Below are 19,878 nucleotides of genomic sequence, written 5' to 3'. Positions count from 1 at the left end.
CACCCTGGCTTCCTGGTGGATTAATTGGGGTTGTTAAGATTTGTTGTATTTTTTATATATTTATTTAAATATGTATTTATTTTTATAAATGTAACTTTTTTGTTAAAATAAAATTTACAATGTGAATTCTAATCCTAATTGTTTGAGCTGTGTGTCTGCTAAGAAAAGTGATCCATTTATTGAACATATTACTTTCTTTACAAAACATACTTTCTACGTCACTATCATCTAAGAAGTGTGTAATATATTGTGACAAAGGGAGGTGTTTGAGTCGAGACAAGTCGCAGGCCAGAGGTAGATCTAAGAGGGCGGGAGAGAAAGTATTTTGATATGAGATTTGAGATGTATGAAGGGGAGTGTTGTTGAGGGCTTTGTAGGTAAGGGTGAGTAAGTTGAATTTTATTCTGGAGGACACAGGGAGCCAGTGTAGGGATTTGCAAAGTGGTGCAGCAGATGTGGAGCGGTGAGAGAGGAAGATCAGTTTTGCAGCAGCATTTAGAATGGATTGAAGTGTGGATATATGGGTGTCAGGAATGCCAGATAACAGGAGGTTGCAATAGTCAAGACAGGAGATGATGAGAGAGTGGATAAGATTTTTGGTAGCATGTTGAGAACGATAAGGGGGTGTATTCTGGCAATGTTTTTAAGGTAGAGTCGACAGGATAGGGAGAGAGAGTCTGGATCTAAGGAATAAAGCAGAGGGTGGAGTCAAGTGTGACACCAAGGCAGAGGGCTTGGGAGACTGAGGAAATTGTGGTGTTATTAACAGCGAGGGAGAATTGAGGGCAGGTGGTGACTCTGGTAGGAGGAAAGATAATAAACTCTGTTTTATACATGTTGAGCTTTAGGTAGCGTTGGGAAATCCATGTGGATATCGCAGAAACACAGTTGGTTTCTTGAGATAGTACAGAAGGAGAGAGGTCAGCTGAAGAGATAAAGATTTGGGTGTCATCAGCGTAGAGGTGGCATTGGAGGTCGAATGAGTGAATTATTGCCCAAGAGGAGAGGTGTACAATATAAAAAGTAAAGGGAGAATAAAAGAGCCTTGTGGGACCCCAAGAGATAGTGGGAGTGGAGGAGAAAATGTTGCAGATGTAGAAACACTAAAGGAGCGATTCGATAGATAGGAAGTGAACCAGGAAAGAACTATGTCACGAAGGCCAATGGAGTGATGGGTGCGTAGGAGAAGACGTGATCTACAGTATCAAAAACAACAGAGAGGTCCATTAGAATTAGGCATGGAGAAAATGCCATTTGATTTTAAAGTAAGTAGATCATTGGTCAACTTTGTGAGAGCAGTTTCAGTGGAATTTTTGGGGGTGGAAGCCTGATTGCAGAGAGTCGAGAATGGAATGGTAGGAGAGAAAATGAGACAGACATTTGTACACTAATCGCTTAAATAGTTTAAAGGCAAGGGGAGGAGAGAAATAGGGCGGTAGTTGGAGAGATAGGCTGGATCGAGAGATGGTTTCTTTAGAATTGGTGAGATGAGCGCAGGTTTAAAGGAGGATGGAAATGTGCCAGTGGAGAGAGACAGGTTGAAGAGCTGAGTTAAATCAATAGTACCAAAAGCAGCAAAGAGTCCAAAAGAATGAGTATGGAGAAATTACCATTAAAATTTGCACTAAGTAGATCATTGGTCACTTTTGTGAGAGCAGCTTCAGTGGAATTTTGGGGGTGGAAGCCTGAATGCAAAGAGTTGAGAATGGAATGAGAGGAGAGAAAGTAAGACAGGCGTTTGTACACTAATCGCACAAGTAGTTTGGATGCAAAGGGAAGGAGAGAAGCAGGGTGAGAGATGGTTTCGTTAGAATAGGTGAGATGAGCGCACATTTAAGAGAGGATGGAAATGTGAGAGTGGAGAGAGACAGGTTGAAGAGGTGAGATGGAGGAGGGCATGCAGTGGAGGAGAGAGAGTGGAGTAGTTGGGAGGGAACAGTGTTGAGGGGACAGGTTGTTGGGTGAGATGATAAGATGAGTGCAGAGACTTCGTCTTCAGTTACATGTCTTCGTCTTCAGTGCCATGCCTTAGCTCAAATATTCTTAACAACTAACAGAAAAAAAATTCAGCCTAAACTAATTGTCCAAAACCCTTGTCCTCCATCTTCCCGATTGTGCGTGAGAAGGGTCAGGAGGAATCTGAAATTGATACTGAATTGATTGACCTTGACAGACCCACTGCCAGCTCAAGGTTCACTGTTATCACCAATGTCAGCTCTACTACTGCCAATTACAGATCTAGTGATGGCACTGAACATATAAGTCCTAGTCCAATACTACCATCACTGTGCCCATTTACCCATTGAAGCATGTTGTATAGTAAACAAGCATGGTCATGATGTAAGCAGCTAACACTGTCTCAGGCATTTCTAAGGAAGAACATCATTACTAAACTCATCTAAAATCCTTCATCTTTCCAACATATATGGTGAGATGTCAGCTGGGACCCTTCACCGAAAGTTGTTACAGAACAAAAAACAAAACCCCTTACCCTCAACTGTAACCAAATAAACCTAAAATATTTATTTCCTTGTTAGCCCCCCCCTTTATTTTTCCTCTCTGGGCTGTTGCCCCTCTTACACAGCAATAGTTACAGTCCTGCCTTTACCCATACTCTTTTGGAGATAGTGAAGATTTTCTAAAGCTCTTGAATCTAGCAAACCGTCGTTAGAATGCTAATCATCACAGGTACTTTTTCTATGTTGAAATACCATACATTTGTCAGACTTTTTAAGTGACAGTGATGCTTAGTCTCAAAACTGCAGAGGGTTTGGTTATTAATTTTCCATTAGATATAAGGACCAACGCTCAAAACAGATTACATGTGCTTTACTGCTCACTGGGTCACATTTCTGGTGTTTCTGTAGCAAATAAAAAGGCTTGGGAAAATTAATATAGCTGTAAACATTTTGATCAAACTAAAAATTCATTCTTCATTAAATTCTTTATTGTCAGGGTCTAAAATGCAGCTTCATAGTGACAATGGAGACAACATATTTATAGCAGTTCACAATCAGCATAGGAGGAGCTCAGCAACCCATTGGAAATGTTTTCATTAAAGCGCTCGTTCAACACGGTACAGTGCTTGTCCTGTGCGCATTGCGGATCTGCAGAGTCAACTCAAGCCACTCTGCACCCTACAACATCTGCCATGTGGGCAGCACAGTGGCCTAGTGGTTAGCACTTCTGCCTCACAGCACTGGGGTCATGAGTTCAATTCCCGACCATGGCCTTATCTGTGTGGAGTTTGTATGTTCTCCCTGTGTTTGCGTGGGTTTCCTCCGGGTGCTCCGGTTTCCTCCCACACTCCAAAAACATACTGGTAGGTTAATTGGCTACTATCAAAATTGACCCTAGTCTCTCCCTGTCTGTCTGTGTCTGTGTGTGAGTGTGTGTCTATATTAGGGAATTTAGACTGTAAGCTCCAATGGGGCAGGAACTGATGTGAATGAGTTCTCTGTACAGTCCTGCGGAATTAGTGGAGCTATATAAATAAATGATGATGATGAGGATGTGACTGTGGTTTCCATGGTAGTCCATATCATTAATCATTATTAGCAAACTGAAGAGAAAAAGCTAAAATGGTAAATACATTTTCCTAGCATTTTTGCATTGTCAGCCATACTTGTCATAGAGAAATTCCTCCCTGACATTTGCTAACCATACATTACATAGAGAATGTCCCATTGTCAGTTATACATTGCAAAGTCATAATCACCAATGTCAGTAATAAGTTGCACAGCAAACCCATTGACAGTTTCATAATACATAGATATGTAACGTTATGGAGGTGATTGCTGAGTGACAAGAGAAATCCTTGTGCAAAGACTTTAATCTGTAATAAGTGGTTGTAGCTCTGTTAAGATATCCTTGGTATGCACAGAGGTATTACCTTAACAGGAGGGAGGAGCTTGTTGTGTGACAGGAGGGATCCTTGTTATGTACAGAGGAATTACCTGTAACAGGAGGGAGGTGATTGCTGAGTGACAGGAGGAAGTGACTTCCCAGTTACCTAACGTCACCTCACCTGTACAGGATGGAAAGTGAAAGTTGTGTAGGAGATCCCAGCGGCTGCTGTCACCTCTCTGCTGTCACTTGTAAGCTGGACGAAAGAAGAGATCTTAACATCATGAAAATGAAGATTTTCCCTGCTTGGCCATTGGAATATAAAAGAAGAAACATGGAAAGACTTGAGATTTACCAAAGATCAGCAGCGGAGAGACACAGTATAAACCAGCAGGTGAGGATATTATACTGTGTGTATGTAGAGTATACTGAGACTGTAATGTATTTATGTATAGATTTAAAGGGAATAATTGGAAGCACTTTACCTGTTCTGGTTATATTTTACTATGTACACAGAAAGTTTTTACATAATGGGAATGCATTTTACGTGTACATATCTGGGAGCTCAGTTTGCACATATTGGGGCATTGTATGAATAGACTTGGGATGTCTTGATGGGGATACTGAGATGCAAAAAGATACTGACAAAAATCCCAGAACCCTTGCTGGTTATTGACTGTGTCTGTCAATAATGGATATGTCTCAGTGTTTCTCAAATTTAAACTAAAATTAAAACTAAGGCGGGGGGAGGGCTCGCAGAGATATTACACATCTGTTCAAAATATATGGGTTCCAGGTATGGACACTAACTCACATCATATACACAGGTTTCTAGGAGCAAAAGAATATTACTGTGTCCAAACCAGCAAATAAGCCATGGACATCAGACTGGTGGTCCTGACCGTTCTATTTGTGGCAGTGAGTGGATACCCGCATGGAAGACACTGCCCGGTGTCCCGATATATAACTGTGTCTCCCACTGATATCAACCTGCTGAAACAACTGCAAAGTGAATCTGTAAGTGTGATGTATGATTATTCCTTATCCATGTACATTGATATATGCTTTGTATCTAGATATTAGAGGGGATATATACCTACAACCAAGTGTATCACAGATTTGTCAAATGTAGTGTTAGAAAACATAGTTATAGTTAAAACTATAATTCTACGTCAATCATTTCCATGTTATTTGTCTATTTCCCTAAGTAATCATTGCTCAACCAACAACTCATTTCCTTACCATGCTGTGACTGACTACCGTATCTGGCCCTCAGCACCATGTAAAAGTCTTGGCACAGCCGGGCACGGTTATACCTATCTTGTGCCGCTGTCCTATAGCTGCATCTTTCCACCGACATATCTGTTATAGGATAAAACCTTACAGCAGCCTATCTGTGTACTAAGATGGAAATAACTTAATCCTGTTGTAGACCATATTTCAGTGTGTATAATATGCAAAAATAAAACTATGTGTAAACTGAGCAGAGAACCACCCAGAGACCACTGATGTCATTGGCTGAGACCTAGGTGGTATTTTCACAAAACCAGGTCTGGGGACAGCTGAGCTGGGGACAGAAAAGCACAGACAGATCTAAGTATATTATAATGTGCTGACTGTAGATGTAAATGATTTAGTAGAATGTAATATTTATTTGAATATACTTATTAATGTTATGGACACTATAAAAAGACCACTCTACATAGGAAAATAGTTACAGATACACATTATACTAATCAAATGTCTGAACCTCCACAGGAGAAGACCATGACCAGCAATGCAATGAGATGTTACAGGAGAATGCTGAAACACAAGCCGTCTGTATGTGACCTAACGGTAAGGATAATATGTGTATACATCACATATCTCCTCCATACACAATGTATATATTCTCTTTCTATCCACACAGTAACACACAAGAGCTCTCATCTCCGTTCCTCCACGTATATAAGGACATATCCATGAGAACCTCTCACCTTGTTCATTCTTTTCTACAGCCGAGTGACCGCCTGATCCTGACCTTGGAGCGAGTGTCACTAACTGTTGACGTACTGGAAAATATGTCCACGTCTGCTCTGCCTGACCCTGTATCACAGTCACTTACGGTTTTCCTGAAACTGAGAGATGATCTGATGATCTGTGTAAGTTCTCATGTTCCTTGTGTTTAAAACTTACATCTAGTATCATGTTATGAACATGTGAATGTGTGGGACAAGGAGACAAATGACATAGCCTCATTATCTGCTAATTCTCATTTACAGAAGGAGACACCAGGATACAGTGACCCGGCCTCCCAGCAGCTGAAGCCGTGGCTGCATCATCTACAACAATTTAAGGAAGTGGTAAGTGTCCTGCACAAACAATATACCGGTATATCATATTTATAGGTAATAATTTGAGAAGTGACTGCAAAGTAATAGAAATTAACTCAGAAAAAGAAATGGGGACAGGTGACACTGAGGAGTGAACAGAGTGATGAAAAACGGTCAGGAGCAGTAGAAAATGAATTGAGGGTTGAAGACCACACAGGACAGGTGGAGGGGTTACATTAGAGATGGATAAGGGACCTTAAGAGCGATCTCACACAAGAGCATTTCGATCAGCAGAAACACAGTTATTGGAAGAAATTATTTTGGATTTCTGAGCATTTTTAGTACTGGAAGGTAAAAGCTTCATAAAAAGATCTACATTATGTCTAAGCACCTATTTAGGGGCTCAAGGGACAGGTGTAGGAGAAATAAGTTAGACTTCTTGGAAGTCCTTCTTTCCTTAATCATATTTCCCACTGTGCATATATGTGTATACAGTGTTTAGCAGCTATGACAGTAAATCTGCTTTGCTTGACAACCTCTAGGAAAAACATATTAATTTTAATAGGACAGCATCTTTAAACAAGGGGTAGAGGAAAATACGTAGCAGAATAGTTCTTGTGTGACGTCAACATAACATTAGAGAAGATAAATGAGCAAGGAGGTGCGGTAAGGAGGAGTGAATTTAGGGATAGATAGACATGGATACAGGTAGAGAACTTGAAGGATCAGAAATCTTGAATGACGTAAACAAAAAGGGGAATTTGAACGTATTTCCAGTGCAAACCACATAAATGGAGTAACAAAGTGTTTGACAAGGTTATGTGCAAACAGCTTATTTACAAATGAATTTATTCTTCAACATAGGAATCTCCAGAATGTGTCCAGGATGCTGTGTTACTCAGCCTCATCTCGTTAAGGGTAGAAGATGTGAGTTGTTGGGCTCTGAGGAATCCATCCATTGAATCTTAGTAAGAGGGACTTCGAACTCTCTCTGTCTACACATGTCATGCTACTGGTGGTCATTCTTCATCAATGACTTGGAGAAAAGAAGTCTTCATCGATGGACGTGCCTGCTCATTCTAAAAAGAGGTTCTCCTATCTGTCACCAATAGTGGTCCTAGTTACTCATCCGAACAAAGAATTAACAAAAGACTGTTTTACAACCATTATTTATTTTATTTATAGTTTAACATATAATATGATTACTAATATAAATTATATATATATTTTTTTTATTTAATCACACCCTGGCTCCCTGGTGGATGCAGTTGGCTTTTTAAGATTTATTTTATTTTATTTTTGTTATAAATTGTACTTTTTTGTTAAAATAAAATTCTACAATATGAATTCTAAACTGGAGTATTTAAATTATTTTCTCACTGAGTAAAGTGACCAATTCACTGTATGACAATCTATACGGCTACTACTTGCTTAAAACTTGTCCAGTCACCCTCCATTCACAGCCTTGTAGGGCACATAATGGAGACACACAATGTACATCCACCTACAAGAGTGACCAACAAGAGGACCCCACTGCCTGATTGTCTGATAACAGTTTCTTCCAACACATTATCAGGCCCGGGGATTACAGCTCAGGCCATTCCCTCCACTGCTTCAAAGAGATCCCGCACATGGCAGCTTATTAAACCACCTATAGGGTGGCTGCAAAGATTCACCTGTACTATCAACAATAACATTATCACTGCTTCAGCTTAAGGCTAGGTACACACTGGAGAATTTTTGGAGCAATCTGTTATCTACAACGAATGTACCTATGACTGAAGGTCCAACCGGTCGGGCTATTCATGCATACACACTACACATGATTTACCTTCAGATCTGTGTTCTTCATCTGGTCCTAGAGTCGTTTACACAATGACAGCACAATATGCATTCATTCATTCCTATCTCACTGATTATCCCCCTTGTTATAGCTATACAAATGTCATAACGTATTTTGTTAGATTCTGAGACTCTGAAACAAAATATTCAGTCTCAGAATAAAAGAACAAATTGTTACATCTACAGCTCTCTCTACTTTTAGTCACCAGGACATGTTCATTGCCGGCGTCGGCTGAAAAGACCATAGTTCTATAAACTCTATGGAGATTGTGATCGCGAGTGCATACTTACTACATGATCGTAAGATGAGTGAAACGAGATTGTTAAACAGTATGACCAACCCAATGAAACGGCCATCGGCACATTGGAATGACTGACGTTCATCGTGGAAGTATACACACTAACGCGATATGTAGCCAAGCGGTCGTTTATCGGGTGATTGGCCCGATAATGGGCTGAAAAATCTGCAGTGTATATCTAGCCTAAGTGACACTACACTCTATCCCAATTTAATCCATAGTTTTATTTTGCCATCCCAAGTGGTCAGAGGAAATGTATATAATGCAGACTAATCCACTTTTGCAACAGACCTGAACCCACGGGCAAGCCGTTGTAACATACAATAAGATTATAATACGGGCCACGCAGCTCCCTCGTGATCGGATGACAAAGGTTAAAATAAACCTGCTCCTATCCTTTGAACAGCTAATTTTTACAATCTGACTGCACCTATAGAGCAATCAAATCGAACGTCAGTAGCTGACCGCAGCCTAGATAGGCTCCAAAAATCCTGTCAGAGCTCACCAATCAGACACATAAGATGCTACCTCCCTCATGACTCAACTGCAACAAGTTTATACACTAATCTGGGACTAACAAGTGTTGCACATAGAGAAGCCATGACCTCTTATCTCCCAAAGATATCTCAGGGCACACATTCACACGGTCAACAAAGGTCTTTGGTTCAATGCCCCCAACGACTGCATACCGTGCTCTACAGTCCTGGTCCATGATCTTCAAGACCTCCTAACCTCCCACTGGCCAGGACATACCATTGTAGTTAACTTTGCCAACAATGAGATTTAAAATGACATCCCTGTGAGACACCTACCAGCATCCTTGAAGCATTGCAGTTTATGTAGGGTTAAAAGCTTAACATTTCACAATTTTCATTGTCTATCACTGTGGTCAGGATAACCTAAGACCCCAGCTAGTGTACTCAATTGTGGCCTATACAGTTTGCATATTAAGTTACAGCCTGCAGTCACACCACTGTCCTTCCAAGTCCAGCTTCTAGCATGTACAATAGGCAGTTTTTCCTTTGCTGGTCTCCTGAAGCACCCAGCCTACAGCACACATCTGGAGTCACAATAGTTATCATCGCTTAACTTGTCCTGAACTGGACCAGACACAAAGAGGCCCTCTCAATGCAGTCTACACAGTAAGAACCTTCTACACACTCAGAACCTTCTACACACTCAGAACCTTCTACGCCCTCAGAACCTTCTACACACTAAGAACCTTCTACACACTCAGAACCTTCTACACACTAAGAACCTTCTACACACTAAGAACCTTCTACACACTCAGAACCTAAGATCGACTGTTTCCCCAAATGTAATGTATATTTCCCAGTCTCGTAAATAAAACATAGTCTTCATTGAAAACTCTAACAGATATACAACTATAACTGGTCATTTCTAAATTGCCCGGGGCAGGAAAGCTGGACTGAAATAACCAAACTATTTATAGTGAGCTTGGTACAGCTGGTTACTCAAGATCATCTGTCAACATGTGCCCAGGGTCAGTGAGTCCTAAACTGAACAGAGATGGCAACAGCAAGGACAGTTGTCCTCAGTGGGACCAGCAAGTGACCAGAAATGGTCCAACAGATCCTCAAAGACACCCTGTCCCTGTGATATCACTCCTATGCACCAGCTTATAATTTATCATTACCTACACACAATTTTAACGGTTTTATATGTCAGAAGAGTATGTGGGTGGTAGGACACAGAGCTGATGTATAATGTAGCCATTTATATTTGTGATCAGAATGAACCCTGGTTATGTAAAGAGGTTTTTGACCGGTAACAATAGGAGCGGTTGCTATGTGGATTGTTTGTTACAATTGATACAATACAATTTTTTATACAATTGTCATTCATACAATGCACAGTAATACCCACCATTATCTGCAACATGTTGCAGAGAACACCTTAACAGGCAGCCATAAAATGCATAGTAATGTAATAATATGCAGGTGCTTGCTATGTGACAGGAGGAATCCTTGTTATCTTCAAAGACTAGACCTGTAACAGGAGGGAGGTGCTTGTTGTCTGCCAGGATTAAGTGTATTCCCAGTTATCTAACGTCACTATCTCACCTGTATAAGGAAAAAGAAAGTTATGTAGGAAATCCCAGCGGCTGCTGTCACTCGTATTCTGGACGAAAGAAGGAATCTTAACATTATGAAAATTAAGATATTTTTCTCCTGGAGATTGGAATATAAAGGAAGAAACATGGAGAGACTTGAGATAGACCTGAGACCAGCACCGGAGAGACACAGTATAAACCAGCAGGTGAGGATATTATACTCTGTGTGTGTATATATATAATATACTGGGACTGTAATGTGTTTATGGATAGATTTATAGGGTATACTTTTTAGGTGTATAATGCATATTACTTGTGTATATTTACTGCTATATGATGACTTTGTACACAGAAAGTTTATACATAGTGGGAATGCATTTTACGTGTACATTATGTGCACTGTATGAATAGACTTGGGATGGTCTTGATGGGGATACTGAGATGCAAATATATACTGACAATTTTCCCAGAATCCTTGCTACATCCATAGAAGTCCTCAGTTTTAATTCCCCAACACTGGTTATGTATCATACAGCTCACTCAGACCTGTTCATAATATATGGACTCCATCTACAGACACTAACTCAGATCATATACACAGGTTTCCAAGAGCAAGATAAAAATTAACGTACACAGACAAGCAACATGGACATCAGACTGGTGGTCCTGACCGTTCTATTTGTGGCAGTGAGTGGATACCCGCATGGAAGACACTGTCCGGTGTCCCGATATATAACCGTGTCTCCCACTGATATCAACCTGCTGAAACAACTGCAAACTGAATCCGTAAGTGTGATGTATGATTATTCCTCATCAATGGGCACTGATACATATTAAAGGGGATTTACATCCTCAACCAAGTGTTCCAGATATTTTTCAAATGTAGAGTTAGATAAAAATATTTATAGGAATAAATGATGCAGAAATATCTACTAAAGTATGTTATTCGACTGTCTTCCAAAAGATTAATTGCTCAACCAATCACTCACTTCCTTACCATTGTGTAACTGACTACCTACCGCATTTGACTCTCAGCACTATGTAAAAATTATCTTGGCTCAGCCATTTCCAGTTATATATATTTTGTCCAGCTATCATACAGCCCCATCTTTCCATTGGCATATCTGTTAACTCAATCCCATTTTAGACTGCATTTATATGTATATAATATGTAAGTAGAATGTAGTATTTACTGTATTTAAATAAATTATTGGAATTGTGGAACCAATTGCAAGACCATCAACACATAGGAATATGCATTGGTGCAATACAGTACTTACAATACAGATACACTTTACATTAATCAAATGTCTGAACCTCCACAGGAGAAGACCATGACCAGCAATGCAATGAGATGTTACAGGAGAATGCTGAAACACAAGCCGTCTGTATGTGACCTAACGGTAAGGATAATATGTGTATACATCACATATCTCCTACATACACACTGTATAGATTCTCTCTCTATCCACACAGTAACACACAAGAGCTCTCATCTCCGTTCCTCCACGTATATAAGGACATATCCATGAGAACCTCTCACCTTGTTCATTCTTTTCTACAGCCGAGTGACCGCCTGATCCTGACCTTGGAGCGAGTGTCACTAACTGTTGACGTACTGGAAGATATGTCCACGTCTGCTCTGCCTGACCCTGTATCACAGTCACTTATGGTTTTCCTGAAACTGAGGGATGATCTGATGATCTGTGTAAGTTCTCATGTTCCTTGTGTCTAACATTTATATCTATCATGTTATGAACAGATGAATGTGTAGGTCAGGGAGACACATGACATAGCCTCATTATCTCCTAATTCTCATTTACAGAAGGAGACACCAGGATACAGTGACCCGGCCTCCCAGCAGCTGAAGCCGTGGCTGCATCATCTCCAGCATTTTAAGGAAGTGGTAAGTGTCCTGCACAAACAATAGAATTTGAAAGGTGGGTGACTAATAGAAAAATGGCTGCAATATTAGAGAAATTAACTGAGAAATGAAAATGAAAATGGGGATACTAAGGCGTGAAGGCGGAGATGGAAAATAGCCAGGAACAGTAGAAAATGAAGTTAGTTTTGAATAAAGTCCAGGAAAGGAGGAGGTGTTATATTGGAGGTGGACAAAGGACTTTAAGAGCGATGTCACACAAGAGCTTTTCACTTGGTAGAAAGACAGCTATAGGAGGAAGCTCTTTAAAACTTCTACTTGCAGGAAAAAAAGCTGAATGAAACAGTTCTTTTATCTAAATAGCTTTTCAGCAGCTGATTAATGTTGTAACTGCTTGAGAGAAAATGTAGCAGGAAACCTCTTATGTAACATCATCCTAAAAGATCAGAATGAATGGATGATAAAGCACAGTAAGGATGATGATTATATCATCCTCAGCTATTTATATAGCGCCACTAATTCCGCAGCGCTGTACAGAGAACTCACTCACATCAGTCCCTGCCCCATTGGAGCTTACAGTCTAAATTCCCTAACATACACACATACAGACAGAGAGAGACTAGGGTCAATTTAATTGCAGCCAATCAACCTACTATTTAGGAGATAAATTTAGAGATGGATAGTCATGAACAGATGAGTTAAGAAGTAGAAGGAACAGAAATATTGAAAACGAGAACAAAAAGTGACCTTTAGGAATGGAAAATGTGAACACCATATTCACCATATAAGTAATGCTATTTAACAACGTTATGTGCAAATAGGTTATTTATCATTAACTTTATTCTTTGACATAGGCATCAGCTGATTGTGTCCAGGATGCTGTGTTACTCAGTCTCATCTCGCTACGGGTGGAAGATGTGAGTTGTTGGGCATTAGGTAACTACCATGAAACTTAGAAACAGAGGAACTTAGAACTCTCTCCGTGTAAACATGCCCATGAAATTCATCAAGAGATCATAACTTCTGCTCTTCTGCCTTCGGTGGTCATTATTAATCAATGACTTGGAAAATGCATGCAAATTGTCATTGATGGACGTTCGGGTGTAGCCTACAAAGAAGTTCTCCAGTCGTTCACCACTGATGGACCTACTTACTCCTAACAAAGAATGATCAATACTTACAACTATTCATCATCATCAACATTTATTTATTTTATTTATAATTTAACTTATAATACACTTGGTAAATTATGTTATACATTAGTATGTATTTAATTACACGCTGGCTCCCTGGTGGATGTACTGGGATTGTTGATATTGTTTTTATTTTTATAAATGTAACTGTTTTGATAAAATAAAATATTTCAATGTGAATTCTAATGCAGTACAGGATTTCTTTGGATCAACAGGGTACCATGACAACTGGTCTTTCATTTTCCTTTGTTCATTGACCCTTAAGCCTAGTGGTAGACTCTGTTGTTCCACCATCTCTCAGTCTTAGGCCTACAAAGATGGTCGGGGCAGGTGTAAGTAGCGGATGATGATGATGAATATCCGAACTATAGGACCGCTTCTAATTAAAGTTTAATAAATGATTCGCAGATGTTTTTGAGACGTTGGTAGTCGCTCGCCCACAGATTAGGATTTGTTGTCCTAATTCTGAGTCCTAGTGATGCCAGCATCGTATGCATGCTATAACATGTGACTGCAATCAGGAGCAACTCTTTACAGCAATTAGGCCATCATAAGATGCCCATTTTTGTCCCATAAGGATGGCACCCCAACTGCAAAATAGCAGTTTGCGGCAGTTTTTAGGGGATCACAGCACAGGCATTGTCTCCACTCTGCTTGGCTCCCACTCCTAGAAAATTTGGACTTGCTGGGTTGTAGTGGAATGCTATGGGCCCAATTGCATAGTGTCCTTGTGAACATAACAAGAGGCTTCTGGAGACTAAATATTTTGGTGCTTCATGTGGGAGGTAATGATTTCCGTCAAACCCTTTCTAAGAACTTAAAGCAGAAGATAAGGTTGGACATAGCTCAGTCAACAGCTTAGTCAACATGGAAAGAGTCAGTGTTGGTATGATATGACATTATTCCAAGAGGTGTCTGGCCAAGGATAGTGGACCATATTAGAAATGAAATGTCAAGTAAGAAATTAAACAGGACAGAGGGTAGGTTAGTACAGTGCCTGGTGTGGCGGCTGCTTAGTAGTGGAAAACACACAGAAACTACATTGCTAAAATTGTGTGGACACCTCTACTAATCATGGCTAAATACGGCATGAAATAAAGCATACAGCCATGCAATCTCGTTGATCAAACATTAGCAGTAGAATGGGTCATATTGAAGAGCTTAGTGACTTTCAACATGGCACTGTCATAGGATGACACCTTTTACACAAGTCAGTTTGTACAATTTCTGCCCTGCTATATCTTTCCCGGTCAACTGTAAGTGCTGTTATTGTGAAGTGGAAATGTCTCGGAACAATGAGCAACAACAGCTCAGCCACAAAGCAGAGGCCACACAGGTTGGGACTACTGAAAGCTGAAGCATGTACCACATAAGTCTGTCCTTGTTTTCAGCACTCACTACCGAGTTCCAGACTGCCTCTGGCAGCAATGTCAGCACAAGAACCTGGGTTAACATGGTTGAGCAGCTGCACACAAGCCTCTGATCGCCACACGCAATGCCAAATGTCAATTAGAGTGGTGAAAAGCTCTGAAAACGCACTTTCTGGAGTGATGAATCTCTCTTTACCCTCTGGCATTCTGAAGGACGTATCTAGGTTTGGCATATGCAAGGAGATTGCTTCCTACCCAAATGCGTACTGACAACTGTAAGGTTTGGTGAAGGAGAAAAAATGGTCCTGGGCTGTTTTCATGGTTTGCCCTGGGCCCCTAAGTTACAGTGAAGGTCATTCTTACTATAACATGCAGTGACATTCTGGACAACTGTGTGCTTCTAACTTCGTGGCAATAATGTGTGGAAGGCCTTTCCTGTTTCATCATGACAATACCCCCATGCACAAAGCAAGGTACATCAAAAAATGGTTTCCCGAGTTTGGTGTAAAAGAACTTCACTGGTCTGAAGTGGATGAATGGGAAGTTCCTGATTTTCAGAGCTAGGGGTTAGAGAGGTAGCACCGTGAGTCAAGTTTTATGTGTGAGGTACAGTGTAATATAAAGAGTATACTAGGATCTTGATAACGTCACATGGAGGTGTAGGAAGAAGGGACGGTAGGAAGAGTGGCAGAGGAGGCATAGGATAAGTGTCTGCAGAAGTGGCGAGGGATCTGCAAGATCTACTAGGTGGAGCAACCCGTGTCTGGAGAGTGCTTATAGTGTAGTAAATAATACAATTTGGAGAGAGTATTTTCAGTCCAGCAACTTAACAGAGTTTGTAGTCCCATAGATCGTAAAAGAAATCCTGTCCCTATGATGTCTCTCCTCACCACCAGCTTATAATTGTCTACCATCTCCACAAATTTGAAACGGTTTCATATGTCAGTAGATTACGTGGGTGGTAGGACACAGAGCTGATGTATAGTGTAGCCATCTATATTTACAGTCCACATGACACTGACATTCTGACAAGCTTACCACAAACCCAATACTGTACTTGACGTCGATATGAAAGTGCTTGCTCTGAGATAACCATTTTTTATACAGAGGTTTGACCGGTAACAATATGGAGATAATTGCAGTGTGACAGAACTAGACCAGACACAAAGAGGTTCTTCAAAAGCAGTCTACACACGGATGAACCCTGGTTATGTATAGAGATGGTTGCTGTGTGAAGTCAGGATTAGTTTTTACTTACTTGACCGGTAACAGTACAGATGGGCTATAGGTTCATATATCAGATTGACTGAATTTGGGTCTCAAAAGGAAGTGTGGATAGATTTAATGGCCTCAGCAAACTTTAGATTGCACAAGTGTCTCAGTATTTCATTTAAGAATCGCCTGTACAGCAAAATAACAATCATTTTACTGTCTTATAAGTGACAGACATTCTCCTGTTAGGAAAAAATTCTTCTACCCAGTAAATGACAATCATTCTTCAAAATAGTATCAATCACCACCCTCACACTCAGCAGATTACCCTCTGTGCAGCCAGTCTTCTGTCCTCATATTTCTAGTTTAGGTATATAGCTATGTATCTAGGCTGAAAATATGTTAATAAAGCTAGGGGTAGATTTACTATAGCTTCTAAAAGGTAAAGTGGAGGTGTTGCCGATAGCAACCAATCAGATTCTAGCTATCATTTATCTTGTACATTCTAAAAAATGGTAGCTAGAATCTCATTGGTTGCTATGGGAAACACCTACACTCCTCCTTTTCAGAAGTTTTAGTAAATCTACCCCTTAGTCTTGACATATTGCAATATTCCAAGCCTAAGAAAAAGTTGAATAATCCTCAAATTAATGTGTGGAGAAGACATTCCCATCCCTATAGCCAGCTGTACATGTCACATAAATAGCACCCCTAACGTTTAACAGCCACACATTACATGGAGAGCGCTTATTACCAGTGATACAATGCCGTGGTGCCTCATTGTCAGTCATACGCTGCACACCCACCATTGTCTGCAACATTTTGTTGTGAACCCCTCATTTGCCAGCCACAAAATGCATTATAATGTAATAATATGCAAATGACAGGAAGGATCCTTGTTATCTTTGAAGATGAGACCTGTAACAGGAGGGAGGAGCTTGTTGTGTGACAGGATTCATTCTTCCCAGTTATCTAACGTCACTATCTCACCTGTATAAGGAAAGAGAATGCTGTGCAGGAGATCCCAGCAGCTGCTGTCACCTCTCTCCCGTCACTCGTATTCTGGATGAAAGAAATCATCTTAACATTATGAAAATGAAGTTATTTTTCTACTGGAGATTGAAATATAAAGAAGGAAACATGGAGAGACTTGAGATATACCTGAGACCAGCAGCGGACAGACACAGTATAGACCTACAGGTGAGGATATTATACTGTGTGTATACATAGAATACTGGGACTGTAATGTGTGTATGGATAGATTTACAGGGAATAACTTCTAAGCGTATAATGCATATTACATAGTGGGAATGCATCTTGTGTGTACATACTTGGTAACTCATTGTGCACATACTCTGTGAATAGACTTGGGGTGGTTCTAATGGGGATACTGAGATGCAAATATATACTGACAATTTTCCCAGAATCCTCTCTGGATATGGGTTATATCCATGGAAGTCATCAGTCTTTGTCCCCCTATACCGGCTTACAGCTAATGCAGCTCACACATTTCAAGTTCAAACTACATGTGCACCATATATGGACACTAACTCACATCATATGCACAGGTTCTCAGGAGCAAAAGAAAATTACTGTATCCAGACCAGCAAATAAACCATGGACATCAGACTGGTGGTCTTGACCGTTCTATTTGTGGCAGTGAGTGGATACCCACATGGAAGACACTGCCCGGTGTCGCGATATATAACCGTGTCTCCCACTGATATCAACCTGCTGAAACAACTGCAAAGTCAATTTGTAAGTGTGATGTCTGATTTATACTCACCACGGGCAATGATACATATTAAAAAGGATTTAAACCTTGGCGTAAATGTACCCCAGTGTTAGAAAAAATATATATATATTGGAATGACTGATACAGAAATATCTTCTAAAGTATGTTATTTGTCTGTCTTCCAAAATATTCATTGCTCAACCAACAACTCACTTACTTACCATTTGGTGACGACTACGGCATGTACAAGTCTTGGCACAGCCAGGCCTGGTTATACAGATTATGTCGCGCTATCCCATCCTTCCGTTGGTATATCTGTTATAGGTGCCAACCACTACTGTAACCTCTATATATAATGTGGAAATACTCAATCTAACATTAGACTATATTTTAATACATATACAGTAGTATGTAAGTAGAATGTAGTATTTACTGTACTTAAATAAAATTATTGGAATTATATACCAGATTAAGAGACCTCTAATACATAGAAACATGAATTGGTGCAGAAATACAGTACATACAATATAGATACACTTTACATTAATCAAATGTCTGAACCTCCACAGGAGAAGAACATGACCAGCAATGCAATGAGATGTTACAGGAGAATGCTGAAACACAAGCCGTCTGTATGTGACCTAACGGTAAGGATAATATGTGTATACATCACATATCTCCTCCATACACACTGTATAGATTCTCTTTCTATCCACACAGTAACACACAAGAGCTCTCATCTCCGCTCCTCCACGTATATAAGGACATATCCATGAGAACCTCTCACCTTGTTCATTCTTTTCTACAGCCGAGTGACCGCCTGATCCTGACCTTGGAGCGAGTGTCACTAACCGTTGACGTACTGGAAGATATGTCCACGTCTGCTCTGCCTGACCCTGTATCACAGTCACTTATGGTTTTCCTTAAACTGAGATATGATCTGAAGATCTGTGTAAGTTCTCATGTTCCCTGTGGTTAACATTTATATCTATCATGGAATGAACAATTGAATGTGAGGGACAGGGAGACACACGACATAGCCTCATTATCTCCTAATTCTCATTTACAGAAGGAGACACCAGAATACAGTGACCCGGCCTCCCAGCAGCTGAAGCCATGGCTGCATCATCTCCAACATTTTAAGGAAGCGGTAAGTGTCCGACATAAACAATAGAATTTGTATTTTTAGGTGACTAAATGAAAAATGTAATATTAGAAAAACTAACTGAGAAAAGAAAAGGAAAAAATAAATACTAAAGAGGGAAGGCAGTGATGGAAAATAGCTTGTAACTGGTTTGCAGGACACTCCTCTAGGCAAAAACAACTCAATTTACTAGGACATCATCTTTAAAAAGTACTTGAGAAAAAATGTAGCAGGAAACTTCTTGGGTGACACCAACATAAAAAAAAAGAGATTAAATAATAATCTAATAATAATATTAATAATAAGAGAGTGATAATGACAGTAACTAGGAAGATATGTTTTGGGGATGAATAAATATGAACATATGAGTTGAGAAATAGAAGTATAAGAAATGTCGGAAACAAGAAGAAAAAGGGATGCAGAAAATTAAGAATAGAGTAATTTTTACTGTAGACACCATATTCATAGAGAAGTAATAGAGAAGTAATAGAGAAGTAATGCTATTTAAAGTTATATGCAAACAAGTTGTTTATAATTAACTTTATTCTTTGACATAGGCATCTGCCGAATGTATCCAGGATGCTGTGTTGCTCAGCCTCATCTCGCTACGGGTGGAAGATGTTAGTTGTTGGGCTTTCGGTAACTACCATGAAACTTAGAAGAAGAGGAACAAAGAAGTTCTCCCACCACTGATGATCCTAACAAAGAACGTTCAACACTCTGTTTCACTATTCACTGCTATTTATTTTATTTATAATTTAACTTATAATGCACTTGGTAAATTATGCTATAGATTAGCTCTTATTTAATTACACCCTGGCTCCCCTGGGGGACGTACTGTGATTGTTAATAATCTTTTTATATTTATAAATGTAACTATTTTGATAAAATAAAGTTTTACAATGTGAATTCTATTGCAGTACTGGATTTCTTTTGATCAATCATTTTTTTTGCCTATAGCAACCAATC

General features: G+C 39.8%; 2 protein-coding genes and 1 pseudogene across 2 annotated transcripts; all 3 read left to right on the top strand.

Moving 5' to 3' along the window:
* The first annotated feature begins 4,722 nt into the window (after window positions 1-4,722).
* LOC142101525 (interferon lambda-2-like) lies at window positions 4,723-19,568 on the top strand. Its single transcript, XM_075185980.1, has 5 exons — window positions 4,723-4,863; window positions 18,335-18,412; window positions 18,574-18,717; window positions 18,835-18,915; window positions 19,467-19,568. Exons 1-5 carry the CDS (start codon window positions 4,723-4,725, stop codon window positions 19,566-19,568), a joined length of 546 nt encoding a protein of 181 aa, XP_075042081.1.
* LOC142101402 (interferon lambda-3-like) lies at window positions 5,587-7,127 on the top strand (annotated as a pseudogene).
* LOC142101401 (interferon lambda-2-like) lies at window positions 11,019-13,211 on the top strand. The gene is made up of 5 exons (XM_075185864.1): window positions 11,019-11,159; window positions 11,699-11,776; window positions 11,938-12,081; window positions 12,199-12,279; window positions 13,110-13,211. Exons 1-5 carry the CDS (start codon window positions 11,019-11,021, stop codon window positions 13,209-13,211), a joined length of 546 nt encoding a protein of 181 aa, XP_075041965.1.
* Window positions 19,569-19,878: the final 310 nt, after the last annotated feature.

The sequence above is a fragment of the Mixophyes fleayi genome, chromosome 9 (genome assembly GCF_038048845.1).
Source record: "Mixophyes fleayi isolate aMixFle1 chromosome 9, aMixFle1.hap1, whole genome shotgun sequence".
Classification (NCBI taxonomy): domain Eukaryota; kingdom Metazoa; phylum Chordata; class Amphibia; order Anura; family Limnodynastidae; genus Mixophyes; species Mixophyes fleayi.
Note: the sequence above shows the minus strand (reverse complement) of the source record. Positions and strands in the feature narration are given on the sequence as shown.

Coding starts and splice junctions, on each gene's coding strand:
- LOC142101401 (XM_075185864.1), top strand. CDS start 11,019: ATGGACATCAGACTGGTGGTCCTGACCGTTCTATTTGTGGCAGTGAGT. Junction 12,082..12,198: donor GGGATGATCTGATGATCTGT/GTAAGTTCTCAT, acceptor TCTCATTTACAG/AAGGAGACACCAGGATACAG. Junction 12,280..13,109: donor TCCAGCATTTTAAGGAAGTG/GTAAGTGTCCTG, acceptor TCTTTGACATAG/GCATCAGCTGATTGTGTCCA.
- LOC142101525 (XM_075185980.1), top strand. CDS start 4,723: ATGGACATCAGACTGGTGGTCCTGACCGTTCTATTTGTGGCAGTGAGT. Junction 4,864..18,334: donor AACAACTGCAAAGTGAATCT/GTAAGTGTGATG, acceptor GAACCTCCACAG/GAGAAGAACATGACCAGCAA. Junction 18,916..19,466: donor TCCAACATTTTAAGGAAGCG/GTAAGTGTCCGA, acceptor TCTTTGACATAG/GCATCTGCCGAATGTATCCA.